A 19349-nucleotide genomic window follows, 5' to 3' on the forward strand; every position below is an offset into this window, starting at 1 on the left:
GAGCAACCATTAGTCTCTTAATCATCCATTCTCTCTTAATCTACTCTAAAACTCTTCTTTATTCTCATCTAAACTCAGATTATCTATTTCATTACTCAAAAGTCATAAATCTCCTCCACTATAACCTCAACCTTTTTAAGCGTAGGAAAGAACTGGGCAGCATTGACCATTTTTACGTACCTCTTCACCCTGCTTTACCTCCTTTGGAATCTCAACCTCTTCCCCCTCAGAATTCTTCACCTCCTCTCCTACCAAACTCCCTGACGAGAGATCAGCCACAGTTTAGAAAACCCTAACCATGTTCGCTTCACCAACTTCAGCGGTAACTGCGACCGCCGACACCTCCTTCTCTCCAATCAAGTTGCTCTCCGTTGCTCCTATCTGCATCCCCTCCTTCTCCGGCGAGGAATCACCTTGTTCCGGCACCGTCATGGCCTAGCGTGACCACGAAGCTTGGAATCCCTAGTTCGCCTTATTTCAAACTCCCTGATTTTTAGTAATGTAGAGATCAATCACTGACTTTGATATGGAGAAGATGATGAATCAAGAAACCATATGAGTTTTGAAAGTCCTCTAACGCTTAAACTTGGCTTTGTCCTTTAAGAGGTTTTTATGCAAATATGGATGATTTGTCGAGAGGAAATCGAGTTTAAAGACTTGAAGGATGATCAAGTCTCTTATCATTGGTTAACTTGGTATTTCAGTAAGGAACAAAATAATAAGCTTTTTTTGAAAAATATATAGTAATCCATATGAACTTTTTTGATATTCCAAGATAGAATGTCGTTCTTGCAATGAAACAAACACAATCATAATTTTTCTCTGATGCACATCAAAAATACACCACATCCATATCTTAAGCTTTCCAAACATATGTATGGTGGATTATTTTTGGTATCATGATACATCTTTTAGTTGATATGGATGGACAGTGTCAGTCTTGAGTTTTGAAAGACCAAAAGAGAAAGAAAAAAAATGGGCTGCTTTTCGTATATTAAAAAAACCGTAAACATATATTAAAAAAAATCCAATGTCAAACAAAAACATAAATATTCAAAGTATTTAAAAGATGAAAATACATATTGATTCAAAGCAGGGTGAAGAGGTACGTAAAAACCATTTAATCTCTCTTGTGACATACATGACCGTAGATAAGATTTTATGAGTGTTTTAACTTCGAAAAACTTCTTTCTGCCGATGCAACTGACACAAGAATTGTCATCATTATGCGATATGCAGTCCATGTATTTGGATAACAAGTATCCACCTTCTTAAGAAAATCCAATATCTCAGCAGCATTCTGAATATTTGTTGGTAAACTCCCTCTTAAGAGCTTCAACTCTATAAATAATTCATTACCATCAATATCGGAACGATCACCATGCTTGAGAAAAACGTTAAGGCTGACACAAGAAACCATCAGTTCATCATCATTTGTCAACTGCAGCTTCTTCAGATCAAAAAACAATTCAAGTGTTTTTTCATAACTTTGGAGCTGATCAAATCTTTTTTCGAAAGAAACCAAACTCTGATCCACAATTTTGATGAAGTAATTGATCCTGAAGTTTTCTTCTGCTGTAAATATCACATCTTCATCATCTTTTCTAGGCTCTTCATCATGATATTTCTTCTTTTTAATTAACCGCTTTACTTTCACAGAGAACACAGGATCAATTTCCATAGCAATAGCAATTTTTTCAGCTTCTACTTTTGCTGCTTGGAAACATGTTTCTCTATAGTCTTTAAAAAAAGAAATAAGACCTTTCACTTGAGCAATATCAATATCAATGTCCATATCTTTTGACTGTATGATCTTGCTTACTTTGTTAACAACAAACGAAAGCTCATACCAAATAATCATTTCAATCAAAATCTCAAAGCTTCCAATCCCATAAGTTTCACTCATTGCAAGAGACTCGGCTTCACTTTTGGTTCCTGGATTTGCACTGTTTTCAGCCAAGTAAATCAAAGCCTCTCGTATTTGTGGAGCCTGAAATCGTATTGCTTTTACACTTTGGATGCGGCTTTCCCAACGAGTTTGTGATAATGGTTTTACCGTAACACCATTCACAATCTCTCTGAAAACGTCACAGTTTTTTGTATAAGAAGCAAACAAACAATAGATGCGCTGAATAATTCCAAAAAATGAAATTGCTATCGATGAGGAGGAAGCGATATCAGAATGTACAAGATTCCGACTATGACAACCACATGGTGTGTAGGCAGCCCTGGGATTAATTTCAAGCAACCTGTTTTGTACTCCTTTTACTTTCCCTTTCATGTTTGATCCATTATCATAACCTTTGCCCTCTAATGTCATCTATGCTCAGCCCAAGACTATGCAACGCATCTTGAAGGGCGTCAAAAAGCCCTTCTCCTGTTTTGTCTTTCACTTCCAAAAATGTTAAAAAAAAATTCTTCAATCTTTGGAGAAGTTTCAGAAATATCCACACATCGAATAACCATGGACATTTGTTCCCGATGACTGATATCAGGAGTGGTGTCAAGAATAACTGAAAAATACTTCACATACCGAATCTTCTTTAAGAATATTTGTTTGATCTCATTCCCAAGCATATCAATCAACTCATTCTGAATCCTGTGACTGAGATAATGATAAGGAGTTTCATGCTTCTCGATCCGTCTAACATGCTCTTTCATGACTGGATCAAAATCTGCAAATACTTCAACCATGCCCAAGAAATTCCCATTACCATCTACATAGATCTTATCACTACTTCCACAAAATGCATCATTTTGTTTACCAAGACTTTTTACCAATGAAATTATCCTTAGGAACACATCTCTCCAATGTTTTTTCTCTTTGTTGAGCTCTTCTTGAATATGCTTATCAATTGTCTGATTCTTCTGTAATCTCTCTTCCAACTCCAACCATTGAATCATGCATGTGATATGCTTATGACCTTTTTCATGTTCCTTAAGCAGTTTCGAGACATTTCTCCAATCATCAGACCCAGTAGTAGCCAAAAAATTAGTAAGTTTGTCTTGCCTAAATAGCTTACAGCAAAAACAAAAGATTTTATCTTTCACTTTGGAGTAAAGTAACCATCACCGATCTTGCTTCTCTCCATTCATTATTTTTCTGGTATAAGACGAATGGGAAAAACACCTGCCTAGATGATCTCTTGGAAAGTGATAATCAATTGAAGGTCATGCCATTGGACATTTTTCAACCAAAAAAAATATGCATAAGTAGGGATTTGAACCCAGGTGTATAACCATCAGGGCCGACTCTCAACCACTGCACCACTGATACTTAACGAAATATAAGGCCGAAAAATTATTGATAAATCCTAGGGCCGGACGGCAATGCTTATGCCGCTTCCCTTCAGGGCCGCTACTGTGGATGGATACGAAAAAAATCTGCTTAGGAAACAAAATTTCTAAAAATTAAAAACCAACGTAGATTATTATTACATGTACATACAGAAATTGAAGTACTTATATGCATAATATGATATAGTATTCGATTTGTGAGAATTATGAGATAAATTGTAAAGATTTGGTATTAATGATTTAGAATCCAGATAGATAAAAAAATTCTCCACAAAGCTAAAAAAAAGATTGATTAAAGAATTCCACTATTTTCCTGCATCTATATTCTACGGATAAGTGATACAACAATATATATATATATATGTGTGTGTCTTTTCTTAAAAAAGTTTCTATTTGAGTAAGAGAAGGATTCCACAAATTGTTTTTTTAATTTAAGTAATGAAATAACTGTGTAAGAAAACATAATACTTTATCGAATTATTTTAAATATCAATTAATAAGATTATTTCCAATGGTTTATTCTATTATTATTTTAAATAGAATAATTCTATAATATAGTTGAGTTTAGGTCAATGGTACTTTATTTTAAAATAAAAAATTGAGTCATAAACAAAAAAAAATAATTGAATTATTTTATATAGACTAAACCTATTTTCTACTCAATAAAAAATGAAAAATAGAGTATCATTGAAACATTTTTACTCAAATTATATTTTAGAGTGAAAAATAGAGTCGGTTAGAGATAATCTAACGTACCTTGATTGTTAGATAACTCGTCATAGTCTATTCCACGGCGACTCTAGATTAACTATGTTAGACATTTTGTTTTGCTTAACAAAATTTTCTGGATTTCGAATCATATCTAGGAAATATATGAAGATTAGGAAAACATTATTCTCTTAATGTCCAACCATAATAATTAAAAAATTATTAAAACATTATTCTCTTAGTGTCCAACAATAATAATTAAATATATTTTATCGAAGAAAGGAAGAGTAGACAGAGAAAGACTGCAACTTGCACCAAAAGCAACCTCTTTAGCAAATCACTGATATTTTATATATGATATATCAGCATTATTTCCATCAAAACCTAAAGAGCAACTAAATGCAAGATTGCAAAGCAGCTTTGGCACCTTGTATAATTTCCAGATTCATTAGTAGTGAAGTACCGCCTGAGTTAACCTTTACGAATTGAGGCAGTGGATAATCCATCTTATGTGTGGACAAGTATTATAATGGCGAAAAAGCTACTACTCTTGGGAATCAGGAACAAAATGCATTATGAATATGAAATTAATGTCGGGCAGGATCCATGGATTTCATCAACCCCAGTAAGGTCGGCTAGGTCCATAGTTCCAGTAGTTAATCTAAAGATGACCGTAAGTTGTCTTAATAATTTTTGAATTAAAGGAGTGGGATGCTAGATTAATTGAGCAGTATGTTGATCAAGAGGATATACCGCTGATTCAGAGTTTGTCCATAAGTCGTAATCATCGACGTGATACATTTTGCTGGAGCTACACCAAAAATGGTCAATATACTGTCAAATCTGGATATTGGGTAGCTACAAATATAATGACAAATGATGAGGAAAAATAAATTCAAGAGCCCAGTATAACCAAACTTCAAGCTGTTGCTTGGAAAGTAAAGGCGCCACAAAACATTTTCCTTATATGGCAATTGATATCAGGACAGGTAGCGGTCACAAGAAATTTGGTACGTCAGAATATGCGATGCGATAACTACTGCCCGAGAAGTGGAGAGGCGGAAGAAACTGTTAGTCATGCGACTTTTGAATGTCCACCGGCCTTACAAGTATAGGCATTATCATCAACACCGTCAAGCTCTCATACTTTCTCTGTCTCAAGTATCTACGCTAATATAGAGGAATAATAGTATTCTGGAACCAGAAGAGGATAGACATCTTCATCCTTGGATAATTTGGTACATTTGGTAGGCTAGGAATGATAAGCTATTCAGAGGTATAGATAGAGATCCATTGGAGCTTGTCATGTATGCAACGAGTGAGTGCCAAGCATGGTACAATGCAAAGGATACTATACATGCTCCTCCACAGGCGCAAACTGTTGAAGAAACACAAGCCTTAAGCTTGGACAATATTTGTATGGTGGATGGCTCTTGGACCGCCACTAATCAATTCAGTGGAATTGGATGGGTCTGGAAGGATAGCATGGGGAAGATCCAACTTTTGGGGACACGAAACTTACAGAGGGGGGAGACTCACTACACTCGGAACTGGAAGCGGTAAAATGGGCAATGGAGAGCATGCTACAGCATTCGACCTGTCAGAGATTTGGGACAAATTGCAAGGACCTGATTGCAATGGTCGTGGATCCACAAGTTTGGCCAAATTTCTCAACTGAGCTGGAAGTCATCGAAATACTCCACATGTGTTTTCCGGAATTTAGGATCATCTATATCCCAAGGGCGAAAAATAGAATTTTTGATTCGCTAGCCAGAATGCTCGTACTTTTCATAGATCTCTTTGCTTTATTGGTTGTTATATTCCGGTCCAGTTACCTAGACCACTTCAAGTTTGAGTAACATAATAGCGGTTTGCTGTAAAAAAAAACTAAATGCAAGATTGTATAATCTTAACAGGACAAAGTATCTTAACAAGACAAAGTATATATATTATATGTTCACTTTGTATCATTTCAAGTGGTATTTAAGGCAAGATTGTATAATCTTAACAACACGAAGTATATATATTATATATTCACTCTGTATCATTTTAAGTATTGTTTAAGGTTTTTGCACAAAGATTAAAAAATATATTTTTATGCAATTTATCTTGATTACATAACAGTAACAGTAAATAAAACTAGTTCAACCAATAAGAAAAAATACAGTATTTTACAACTCGTCAAAAATTTTGAATGACATTAAATTTTTGTTCCGACTGGTGACAATTCTGGAAACAAGAAGAACGAATAGGAAATGAACGTAGAGAAATAAAATAACAGGAATGAAAATAAAAGGTTGCTCCTTCTCAAATATAACAAGAAATAATTTTTTTATTTATTTCTCTACAAAAAAAAAACAATGAAAGGGAATGAGAAGAAAACATTATTTCTAGTAAATAGTGATTTTTTTTAGAAACGTTAGAGAATGCATTATTCGCCATCATTCTTTGGTTACCATTCATACAATTAATCTAGAATAGTAATTACATCATTTATTATGAAACAAAAATAAAATCCTTAAATACCAATTAAAATGATACGGAGAAAGTATATGTTTAGGAAAATTCAACATTTTAAGAGTAAATGGTCGAATGTTAGGGAATGATTGGTTGCGGCTTTAGATGCTCTAGAAAACTAAAATTTAGTCTAGAACCATATATGTTAACCAATCAAGATTTCCATTCCTTAAAAAACTCACGGAAAAAAAATCTCTAGAAAATTAAAATATGGCTGTAGAGAATTTTATTTCGAGAGCAAAAAAATAGTATTTTACAAAGCTACAACAAAATAATCAACATCATAAATCTACGAGTTAAATTTTACAGCCAAAAACGTAAAGTTACAGCTTATTCCAATCAGCCCCTTAGACATCAGGTGAGTGAGTTGTTATCTAAGTACGGTCAAATTTAAATTCGAGTTAATAATAATTTTGCAAAACTAATTCGAGTTAATACTAAATTCTACAGCCAAAAACATAAAGTTACAGCTTATTCCAATCACCTCTTTAGACAGCAGGTGAGTGAGTTATTATCTAAGTATGGTCAAATTTAAATTCGAGTTAATATTAATTCTGTTAAACTAATTAGACTCTCTAAATTTGCCAAACTCATTAAACTTATTTGCTATAAAATAAATATATAAATAAATTCGAAATCCCTCTTATATTTATCGGTTTGTGTCCGCGTTAACTTTAAAACTATGAATATGATAGGTCCCTTGCCAAGAGATATCTATTGTTGATCTAGAAACATGGATTTGATACCAATTAAGGTCCCTCTTCAAATCAAAGAGAATTTGCCAAAGGACAAACTAAGAACACACACTTTTCTTTGGGTAGTTTAGACTACCTCTTTTTAGGTTTTTCATTGATTTAAATAGAGTACAAGAAGCAAATAACGTGAAAGGGAAAGTGGATCACTCTTCTCCTACATAACAGGAAGTGGAGCCGTGATCTTTTTATTTGCATAAACATAGGAAACAACTTGAAGACTAAGTCATATTGAACTATGGTTGAGCATAGTCTCATCAATACTCCGGCCTGTCGGAAAGAACCTTGTCCTCAAGGTTCATGTTGAATAGGGAAAGCTTGACTTGAATTGCTTCTCGTCCTTTCATGTGGTTTCCTCGAGTCATAGATGTTTTTCAACGAGCCATCCACCAAGACCAATGCCAAATTGTTTCCACGGTTCATTATTGGAAATAAACTTCTTCTTTTTTTTAAATGACAAAGAAATGTGAAATCTTTTTTTTTTTTTTGAAAACTGAAAAACAGTGGAAGAATTACAGATTTTAATCCAAATAAAAGAAAGGATGTTGAACTTGATCAACAAACCCGAAAAGAAGAAAATGGTGAAAAGAAAAAATAGCTGGATATATCTCGATGATCGTTGATTCTGAAGAATGGCCGTTCGTCGAGGATTCTTGATAACCCTTGATTCATGAAGAATACCGATAACAAGGAAGATTTCAAATATAAAGTTTTTGATACCACAAAGTGGTCCGGATCAAAAACAAAACATGCTCTGATACCAATTGTTAGGAGTGAACTTAATCAACCCCTTTGATACCTTAGAACACAAGTTTGCTTTGATGCCAATTAAGGCCCCTCCTCAAAGCTAAAGAGAGTTTGTGAAAGAACAAACTAAACAAAACAAAACACAAGTTACTTCAATTTTCTTTTCATATCCCATTAAACAAAACATACGTAACTTAAATACACAAGAACATGTCAACTAAATAACTGTCCACTAAACTAATATAGAACATGGTATACAAGTGGAGATGATCCCACGATGCCATGACTCTTGTTATGATCTTATCAATACTCCACCCTCTAAAAGAACTTTGTCCCCAAAGTTCATACCAATCTTTGAGAACAGCTTCTCCATGATCCTAACTTTTCCACGATCAAATGGATGGTTTCCTTTACCACCTTCCCCACCAAAAGAATTTTTTTCCATTGCACCATCTAGAGCATAGGCTGAAACTTGGAATCTCCATCGCATCCAAGGTGCTTGAGGCAGTGTACCTTGTTTTTGAGTCTGTGTAGAGCCAAGACCATCTCTGTACGTTATTGGGCTAATATTTCTTGGTTTGCCAACATGTGAAGTTTGACATTTGCGGAACGGAACCGTTCGAGGTCGTCCACGTTTTAGCGTTGAGTTTGCCGATTGCGTAACTGATACACATCTTTGAGAAGGTTGTTGAACGTTACCATCACTAGCTTTTACTTCACTAGATCTCATATCTTTCACCACCTCCACCATATGATTAACGGTCTTCTCGAGACGCTTGACACTATCCGCTATACAAACTTTCATCTTTTGGAGCTCATCATGAACTTTCCGGAGCATTTCAGCTTGCACTTCATGGAAGCCCATCACAACATCTTCATCGTATACGTCATACAAAGGCTCGCAAACAGAGTAGACGTGATCGTAATAATCTTCACAATCATGAAGCTGCTGAAATTTTTTTTTTTTTTTTGGTTTTTTTTGTGGGTGAAAGTGATTTGATACCATAGTTAAGTGCTCCGGATCAAATCGGTGACGCGAAATCGCAGGATAGAAGTGCTCTGATACCAATTGTTAGGTCCCTTGCCAAGAGATATCTATTGTTGATCTAGAAACATGGATTTGATACCAATTAAGGTCCCTCTTCAAATCAAAGAGAATTTGCCAAAGGACAAACTAAGAACACACACTTTTCTTTGGGTAGTTTAGACTACCTCTTTTTAGGTTTTTCATTGATTTAAATAGAGTACAAGAAGCAAATAACGTGAAAGGGAAAGTGGATCACTCTTCTCCTACATAACAGGAAGTGGAGCCGTGATCTTTTTATTTGCATAAACATAGGAAACAACTTGAAGACTAAGTCATATTGAACTATGGTTGAGTGTAGTCTCATCAGAAACCAACTCTAATCCCACCCGTACTTACAGACTCATCGGTCAACCCCCCAAACTAATAAATTGCTTGAATTCCCCCCCCCCCCAAATGTGATCAATTCACAATAACTGCGTTTAGTTAAGAAAATAGCGACTTGTATAATTGATTGCCCAATAACCCACCCGACTAAATTAAATCCAACCTAACCCGTGACCCACCAGACTTAAATTTAATCCAACCTAACCCATTTTTTTTCTCCAACCCACGTAACCCTTATGATAATAAATTACTTGTCGTTGAAAATCAAAACTGGAAATTACGGTTCGTCGTGAGTTTAAGAGAGTGAGAGGTTTGTGGGTTTTCTCTGACGAGTTGAATGCAAAAACCAAGGGTCTCGTTGCCTAATGCGAATTCCAGTTGATGGATGATAATAAAATTGAGACGTAAGAAGCACAATTTGTGTAAGTTTGAACTTTTCAGTCTGATTTGAGTTGGTTTCTGAGCAATTAAAAACTCAAACTTTGATGGCTTAGGAGAGTATGTTCTAACAGGAGCAATGGCTAAAGAAAAGTATTACTAAGAATTCATACAAAGTGCTACTGTCGTAAGGTCCGTAACATGACATTTGTTTGAACAAGTTAAATTAAAAAGTGCTGATGCACCGAGAAAGAAACATAACGAAACAAACGTACTGAAGCGTGAAAACAGAGCAGAACATACAAACTACAGCCGTAAAAACACAAAACATAGAATGAGCTGGTCAAATCCTTAGTCTTTGCTTGTCTGAGAAGGTTGTGTCACTTGAATGACTTCAGCACCAGAAGAGCTTTTAGCGTCCTGCAAAAGGCAATGACATTACATTATCTTACACAAAAAAGAGCAAACGTGTAATCTAAAAGTGGAAGACAAACACACATAGCGTACATGCTCTTTCAGTTCAGTCTTCATTTTCTTCTTGGGGTGGATTTTACATCCAGCTGCATTGTGACCAGCTTCTCCACATTTGGAGCAATGCATTGTGTGTCCTTGTCTTCCAATTTTTTCAGCTTGTTTCTTGTTTTTCTTCTTAGTGATTTGTGTCTCCCTTTGATTCTTGGAAACTTCTTTTGCTTCTTTTTCTTTTTTTCTCCGAGGAAGTATAGGCTCAGGTGGTTCAACAACTAACCTGTACAAACCCTTTTTCATCCAAAACCTTGGTCCTCTAACCATCTTGATAGAGTCACTATAAGTCATTCGCCATATACTTGTGGAAAAAAATTTGGATATATATTTCTCCACATCTAAGTTGGCATCTATCATTGCCCCATGTGCATGTTCACAAGGTATTCCTGTGATTTGCCACTTTCCACATGTACATGTCATCCTAGTAGTGTTAACGTCGTATGTATTTTCTGAAAGACGTACCTCAAACACACCATGAGTACAAGGAGTGGTGATGCACTTGTCGGCATCTTATTTCTCAGATTCAAGAATTTTAACCACATACTTTGTAAATTTCTCTTGACGCCTCAATGTTTTTTTGTTCCTTTTTGCGATTCTTAGCATTGCCTGCCTTCTAATTGTCTCCAAGATGGGCACGATCGCCTTAGCTCTAGCTGCGATAATAGTAGTGTTAAATGACTCAGTGGCATTGTTGTCAACATCATCACAAAAGCTTCCAAGTCTATAATACGCCAAGGACCAAGTCTTTGGTTCCTCTTTCATCACATCTTCATACAAAGACATGCTATAGTCTTTCAACTTCTCGAGTTGCTCCTTGTATTCTGTAGTATTGTAGCTCCAAGCTAGATTCCACACTCTTGGTTTCAGAAAATCTTTATTTTTGTACTTCTTCTTCAGATTTTCTACAATATGCTTCACATATCGTCTATGCTCCGCCTTTGGTAACTCAGATTTGATAGCGCTTATGAGTCCCTGTTACATGAGATAATGTTAGATAGTTATAACAATCTGAATGAAGATGATTGACTAGTGAAGCACTAACCTTGGAGCTATCAGATATGAGGACGTATTTACTGCCATCTCCAAGACTCAAATCAAACTTCAGCCGCTTGATAAACCAAAGCCAGTTATCCGCATTTTCGAGACTGTACCACAGCCCAAGCAAAAGGATATATTTGATTATTACCATCACGTCCTACAGCAGTTAGTAAAATACCTTTCACAGCGACTTTTAAGAACGTGCCATCAAGCCCTATGATCGGACGACAAGTCCCTCTCCAACACTTTCTAAGGTTTTCAAAGCAAACATAAAACCGATCAAATGCATCCTCTCCTGCAGCATTAGGGACAGTATCAAGAAATACACTCGAACCTGGGTTGGTCTTCTCAATTCTTTAACATAACCTCTGAGGTGCGCAAACTGGTCTGCATACTCCTTTTCAAGCCATCTCAATGCTAGTGTTATTCCTCTTTGGCATTGATTTCTTGGTGCTATCAGTTTCCAAATTTCTTTAATCTGTTCTTGAATCTTCTCTGGCATGAGAGCACTGTTCTCTCTCAATTTATCAAGAAACAATCTAGCTATAACCGGGCTTTTAAGAAGCTTACACTTTCCATTAGGCGTGCAGCTATGATACTTGTACCGAGTCTTCACTATCCACTTCTGACTTGACTTATCATATGAGCAATAGACCCTCCATTTACATTTTCCCTTAATACCACACTTAAAGCTAAGCTTTGTCGTATCCCATCTTTCTTGCTGAATGTTTCTACCTTTGTTCAAAGCATAATCCAAGACAGCCTCTTTGAACTCAAAACCCGACCAGAAAGTAGTTCCCACATCTAATTTATCATCTGATGTCTTCTTGCGTTTTCTATCCCTCGTATCAAAATCATCTTCCTCTTCATCGGAGCTGTCAGGAATAGTATTTCGACCAATGAACTCTTCATCCACAAATTCAGCCACTGATTGCTCTATTTCATGCTCATAACGTTCCTCAAACTCTTCTTCGTCTTCAGCAGAAGCAATTCCCTCGTTCCCATGTGCTTCAACATCACCATGACTGAGCGATGAGTCTGTAAGTACGGGTGGAATTAAAGTTGGTTTAGTTTAAGTAGTATAGGGGGGATAGTGATGTCAACCCAATATCGAATCTATTAAAAATTGAAGTACATTTATGAATTAACCCTTCATTCACTTTTATGATTACAGTTCGTGCCACTGAATTAATAACTTTTAATTAACTAAAAATTGATTTTTTAAAAAGAAATTGTGTCTCATTCAAAATATTTTGGTCATCTGATCCGATAAAACTGGAAAGCCAAGATTTTGACTTAGCCTGACTGGTTCAAACGCAGCGGTTGCGGTTGCGGCTGCGGATGTTTGCGGATGTGGATGGTTGCGGTTTCTAACGGTTTTAAGAGATTTGTACGACTGGTTCTACGGTTAGAAATTGGTGCGTTTACGGGATACTTATGACTGGTTAACTACCAAATACAGCAGCGGTTAAATAATAAATTAACAATATTTACATTTTATATAATTATAAAAATATCAAAAATCATAATATTATAATAAATATGTAAATTATATTTTCAAAGTTATATTTTTAAATTTTTAAAATTATAGAAAATATTTTTATTTTAAAATTTTATAATGTTAATTAAAATATAATAGATATATTTTAGTATTTTTATAATTCCGTTTTAAAAATTTTATTGAATATTTTTATTTTTGTATTTATATGGTTTTAAAAAAAAAAGAAAAAAAAATTATCCTCCCGCAACCGCCCGCAACCGCAAACGCTAGCTGGAACCAGCTTTTGAATTTAAGAGGTTCGGAGTGGTTTGAAGCGATTTGTAGCGGTTTGTATGATTGTTTCGAAACGCTTTCAACCGCTACCAACCGTAAAAGCTGCGTTTGCGGGTGGTAGCGGGGAAACCAGTCAAGCTTATTCGCTGTTCATTCACGTATATATGTCCAGAAAGTACAAACATGGACCTACATATAATAATGTAACTACAAAACTTAAAATCTTTATTAGTTAAATGTTAGATACAAAATGTGAACCAACTCTTCTACATATTGATTTATTATCGGTTTAAAAACCAACTATTAATATTTTTTACATCTATTTGGTGCCAAATAGTTTCATTATACACATAAATTTATTGTAAATCCACAAAACATTATTGTACTAGGGTCAGCCCGGGCTAAGCCCGGGTTTTTTTTGTTTAAATTTTAATTTTAATTATATATTTTGTATGTTATTTTGATATATACATATAATAATCTATTAGAAAAATGTAATTGGCTTGATAATTACAAAACTATTTTTAATTATTTGTTATTTTTTGTCTTACGAATTCAGAAATTTTAATATCCAATTTTGTTTTTATATATTTGTTATTGGAAATTATATATAAGGTGATGAGCAAAATGAAAAAAAAAATGATTAAATTTTAGTTATGTGTTTAATTAGTTGGATTGAAGAAATGTTTCGTTTCACTAATTTTTGTTTCCAATTATTCTATTAGTAATTTAATGGAACTTCCCTTTAAATCTACAACCCTTTTAAATTTTTTTTCTTAAATCACTGATTTAAAATTTGTAATATTTTCTACATTAAAAAATGTTTTGCGCCATGATCTAAATAAGTTTTGTTTTGGCCTTGTAGTTAGCCACACACCTATAAGTCTCCCAACTTGTAATTCCTTTTATGGACTTTTTGTTTCACTTTTTACAGGTGATGATTAATGAAACTTAAAAAAAAAACAAAATATTTGCATTTAACAAAGTGAAAGAGTTGGTATATCCGGTTCTCAGAAGTTTGGACAAAGACTTTTAAACTCTTCATTTCTCCGGAAATTACATGTGCATGTGGAAAAAGGTGATGGCGACCTGCAGAATGGAACTACATGTAAAAAAATGCAGACAAATGGTGTGAAAAACGACGAATTGGTTGAAGAAGGTTGGTTGACCATTTATCCGTGCTAGTAGGTGGAAACCTTTTTGAGTCTCTCATTTGATTCCTACCTAGTCTCACAGCTTTTCTGAGGTGAGCTGTGTCCAAACACGTTACTCAAAAGGTTTTCGATCATGGAAACTTTTTTTTTTTTTTTTTTTGAAATAAAATATTTATTCAACCCGGAAACGGGAATTAAGTTTCGGTTACAAGTTCGATCATGGAAACTTTATATACAACGTGTACTTAAATCCAGAGATTAGGAACATGATTCCAAACCTGCAACTTGTCCAATTTTTTGATGCTGTAGTAAAGGGGTTGTAATATATTTATCTTTTAACCATGTCCTCTTGATCCATAGCCTTTGAAACATTAAAACATGGAGAACACATAGAATCTTAGCTGAAGTGTTTGTGTAAGTGTTTACTGAAGATGTGTTTTAATACCTCCCTCTATCTTCGCAAACCATGAAGGTCCCACTGATACATTCATGACAAACCTGGCAAGTCGACGTTTGTGTTAGCCAACGCCATTAGCTGCTCATATTTCCAAAACCTAAACTGTTCAGTTGGGATGAAGGCTGTTGTTTCAGCAAGCTCAACAAACTTGGTCTGGTCGTCAAAGCGAATAGAACCTAATGAGGCCAACAATTTAAAGTGGCCATTACTTCTTACGACATCAAATACGCGCATCTCATAGATCCCTCCTTCCTTCAACAGGTGCTTTAAAAAAATTCAGCTAGTGAGATCAAATTGAACCTTTGAAACCAACGTCGACTAATAACTAAAAACTGATTTTCAGGTGGCTACTTTCAGAAAATGAAACACTAATAGACAAAATCAACAAATGAATTTACAGAATAGTTACCTTTTCATCAAGGAAAACCCAGTCCACACCCATGAGCTCTCCCCCCCCTTTTCACATCCGTAGCTCTAAACATGTTACAACGTCCTCCTTGCAACGATCAACCTCCAGATCGGATAATTGGATCTCAGTAATCGTCATTTCTGGATATTCTTCTGCTGATATTCTGCACGACTATGATTTCACGAAGATTTGCGAGTTCGCTCTAAGACGTAGATGACAAATATATATAGTGCAATCACTTGATAAGGAAGGTGGAAAATCTGCATTGAAGAACATGTAGTGGAGTGAATTGATTGCCACCATCATCACTATGAGTTACTCCGTCAGACTATTTGCAGAGAAACGGATCCGTCGAGGGTGATGCTTGGTTTCACAAAAGAAAGAATAACTCAGGTTGTTGATGGGCCGTCGGCCTGACTAAACCATAAACATTTATCAGCCCAAAACACTGAATATATAAGCTCAACAATTAAAACCCATTCGATTTTAGAGTAAATGAAACGGTGAGTTTCATTCAACTGGAACACGTGTCGCGTGCAGGAAAGTCCAATTTATGACGTGGACGCACATGTGGCATAGCTGGGGGGATCCAAAGCTTTTTTAAATATAAAGATTCTAATGACTAGCCCAATACTGTAAACCCCAAAAACAAAAACCCTGGACAATGTTCATTTTTAGTTTGTTAACCTTTTTACAAAATTAGTTAATATTTTGTGAACCTAAATAATAATAATAATAATAATAATAACAATAATAATAATAATCTCCCTATATATTAAAAGAGAAATCACTTTAGTGAGGTCTGGTGACGTGTTGTTCATACGTGAAGTTTCAAAAAAATTGTTATATTTTGATTGGTTGATTGTTTTAAATTTTTATTTATTTAAATTATATCTAAAAATTTAATGTAAGTTTAAAAACATTTAACATCACTTGTCATATAATCTAAAGAATATTACAAATAACAATTTATGGCAACTAAATCTCGAAATTATAGAAAGATTAATAATGTTATATTTATTACTTTAATATTTATAAACTATAAAACTAGAGATTGACCCGCACGCCCGTGCGGGTGTTAATTTTTACGGTTTTATAAATTATTTGTTATTTTATCATTAGTGTTATATATTTAAGATGTGTCGTCGTATAACTAATTGTATTCACAATATTTGGATTGAATCGGGTAATAAGATTATTTTTGGTACAAATATACACTCTTTTCAGATACATTGGTTAATTAAATATTTTTATATTTCTACACATCAAAATCAAAATCATTCAGACCCGAGAGGATCCAACTCAAGCATCATACATAAATTTATAATATCCAAGTGACGCCTAATTTAAAAATCCAAAAAAATTAATCCCGAAAGAAACAACTTGTACCTCAATGAGTATCCGAATGTCCATACTTAACTGATTTTGCAAATAGATTAAAAAGGAAACTCTTTCTATATATTTGGCAAAAATAAGAAAAATAGAAAGAATTTTTTATTTAATAAAATAGTTATATGAAGTGAAACATTAAGTGATAATAAATGTAATACTTTTTAATTATTTTGATTTAAATTATTATCTTGTTCATATAAACTATGCCTTTGAATTATGTGTTTTGCTATGTAATTTTTCACCAATTGGAACTAAGACAAAAGAAAGTTTTAGTAAAACATATTAAACCAAACTATTAACCATATGCAAAACTCGGTTATCTTACATTTTTATTTTTTTTTATAATTGCACAAAGTTAATATTGATTAACTAATAAATAAAAATCTACATTATTACTTTTACGGTAAATATAATTAATGATGTGATATATTGTTAAAGTAATATAATTAATGAAATTACTAAAATAAAACTATACTTATATTTTTATACATTAATATTTGTTTTTCATAATTAGTGTTTTATATTTTAGATATGTCGTAATATAACTAATTGTATTCAAAAGATCCGGATCGAATCAGATAATATGGTTATTTTTGGTACAAATATCCAAACCCGTTTCAAATACATTGGTTATTTAGATATTTTAGGGTCATATACATCAGAACCAAACTCATCCAGACTCAAAAGGATTCAACTCAAAACCTACACATAAATTTATAATATTCAAGGAGTGAGTAATTTTAAAACAAAATAAAACGATACCCGAAAGGAACGACTCGTACCTAAGTGGATATTTAGTGTTCATGCCTAACTGATTTTATAAACTAATATAAATGATATTTTTTATGTGTTTTGCTAAATTAAGTGAAACTGAAAGAGTTTTTTTTATTTAGTAAGCAATTATATTGAGTGAAAAATTAAATGACAATGAATGTAATTCATTTTTATTATTTTGATTTAAGTTATGATTTTATTCACTAAACATGTTTTTGAATTATGTTTTTGGCTACGTAATTTTCCACTGATTGAAAAAAAAAATGTTATAGTAAAACAAATTAAAACAAACGCTTAACCTTATGCAAAACTCAGTTATTTTACTTTTTTGATTTTATAATTGACACAAAACTAATATTGATTAACTACTAAATAAAATCTACACTATTATTATTATGGTAATATAATTAATGATGTGAAATATTGTTAAGACAATATAATTAATATGAGTGAAATATGGAAATACAATTAATGTAGTACTGCTATCTTCGTTTCCAAACAATTTTCAGTTATAGTACTATTCATGTTTCCAAACATTACTAAAGTGTACTTCAGTTTTAATAATATAGATATAATGAACGAATTTTTATATAAGATAATTATAATATTTTTATACTCTACCTGATGAATTGTATTCGAATATAATTATATAATAACTATTTTAAATACTAAAAAATCAAAACATGTTTATTAATATTATTTTAAAATTATTTATTGTTGTTTACAGAATACAGAATAAATTTATCAGAATTTTAAAATTATTTATATAATGTTATAAATTATTTATAAAAATATAAATCCTACTATATATTGATGGAGAAGTCACATAAGTGATTTTTTTATTACGTGTTGATCATAAATAAACTCTTCAAATTGTTATAATTTGATTGACCGATACTTTTAAATTTTATTTATTATAGTTATATCTAAAAGGAAAGGATAATTCAATTACCACTTTCCAAATAATCTACATAATATTAAAAATAATTATTTATGGTAACTAATTGTTGAAACTATAAAAGAGTAATAATGCGATCATTTTTTTATATATTTATAAATTACATAAAATAATAAACAAAAGTGTTTATTTGTATTGATATAATGATTTTATATTCGTATAGAAAGAATTATATTTGTATATAAAGTATCATAATAACTATTAATATCTAATAATTCAATGCATACTTTATAAATCATTTATAAAAATCAGACGTTTTAAATTATTATAAGAGGTTCTAAGTCATTTATAGAAGCTTATACATTAATTTATAAAATGTATTTTGAAATTTAAACTCCTATTACAATATTTTGAATTTTTTTTCATTTTAATGGTAAAATTCCTCAACTATGTTTACTTAGTGTAAAAACCCCTAAACTAAAGATTTACTGGTAGTAATACTAATTATGACCAATCAAAGTTTTATTCATTAAATAAAGTTAGTTTATGGAGTTTTTCGTTAAATACTTAATTTTGGGGATTTTTACCCAAAACAAACTTAGTTGGGGGTTTTAACGTTAAAATTCCTTATTCTTTCCTTATTATATATTATTTAAATCCTTATAGTGGGATTTGTTTTATCAAAAATCAGTTGCAATCAACTGACGAGATATTTTCTTTCCTAATATCATGCATTTAATATTTAAATATATATGTAGCAAGATTATAACTAGGATATCTTTAAAAATTTATTAGAAGATATTCTATCTCATAACTGAATTAAAATGTATTAGAAGATATTTTGTCTCATAGCTTCTCTTGAAAACTAGGTCATTTAGAAATTTAAACTAATTTGCTATATAAATATCACGCCACTCACATTAGTTTCACGCATCTATCTTTTAAGTTTTCATATGTTTTTGATCGATATAATTTAAATTCTACTTTTGTGATTTTGTGCAGGTGTATGATAATCAATAAGTAACTCATAGACGGGAACACTATTACTGGTAATTTTATGGGGGATTCTTTTTCTCCGTTTATTTTTGTTTTCTTCCTCTCCATGTTGTATCTCTATC

At 32.8% G+C, this 19349-nt stretch overlaps 1 protein-coding gene across 1 annotated transcript; it reads right to left on the minus strand.

The window, feature by feature from the left end:
* Positions 1-1159: 1159 nt before the first annotated feature.
* LOC125608623 lies at positions 1160-2694 on the minus strand. Its single transcript, XM_048779050.1, has 2 exons — positions 2534-2694; positions 1160-2078 (listed from the first exon to the last, which is right to left on the minus strand). Exons 1-2 carry the CDS (start codon positions 2692-2694, stop codon positions 1160-1162), a joined length of 1080 nt encoding a protein of 359 aa, XP_048635007.1.
* Positions 2695-19349: the final 16655 nt, after the last annotated feature.

This window comes from Brassica napus, chromosome A5 (genome assembly GCF_020379485.1).
Source record: "Brassica napus cultivar Da-Ae chromosome A5, Da-Ae, whole genome shotgun sequence".
NCBI classification, from domain to species: domain Eukaryota; kingdom Viridiplantae; phylum Streptophyta; class Magnoliopsida; order Brassicales; family Brassicaceae; genus Brassica; species Brassica napus.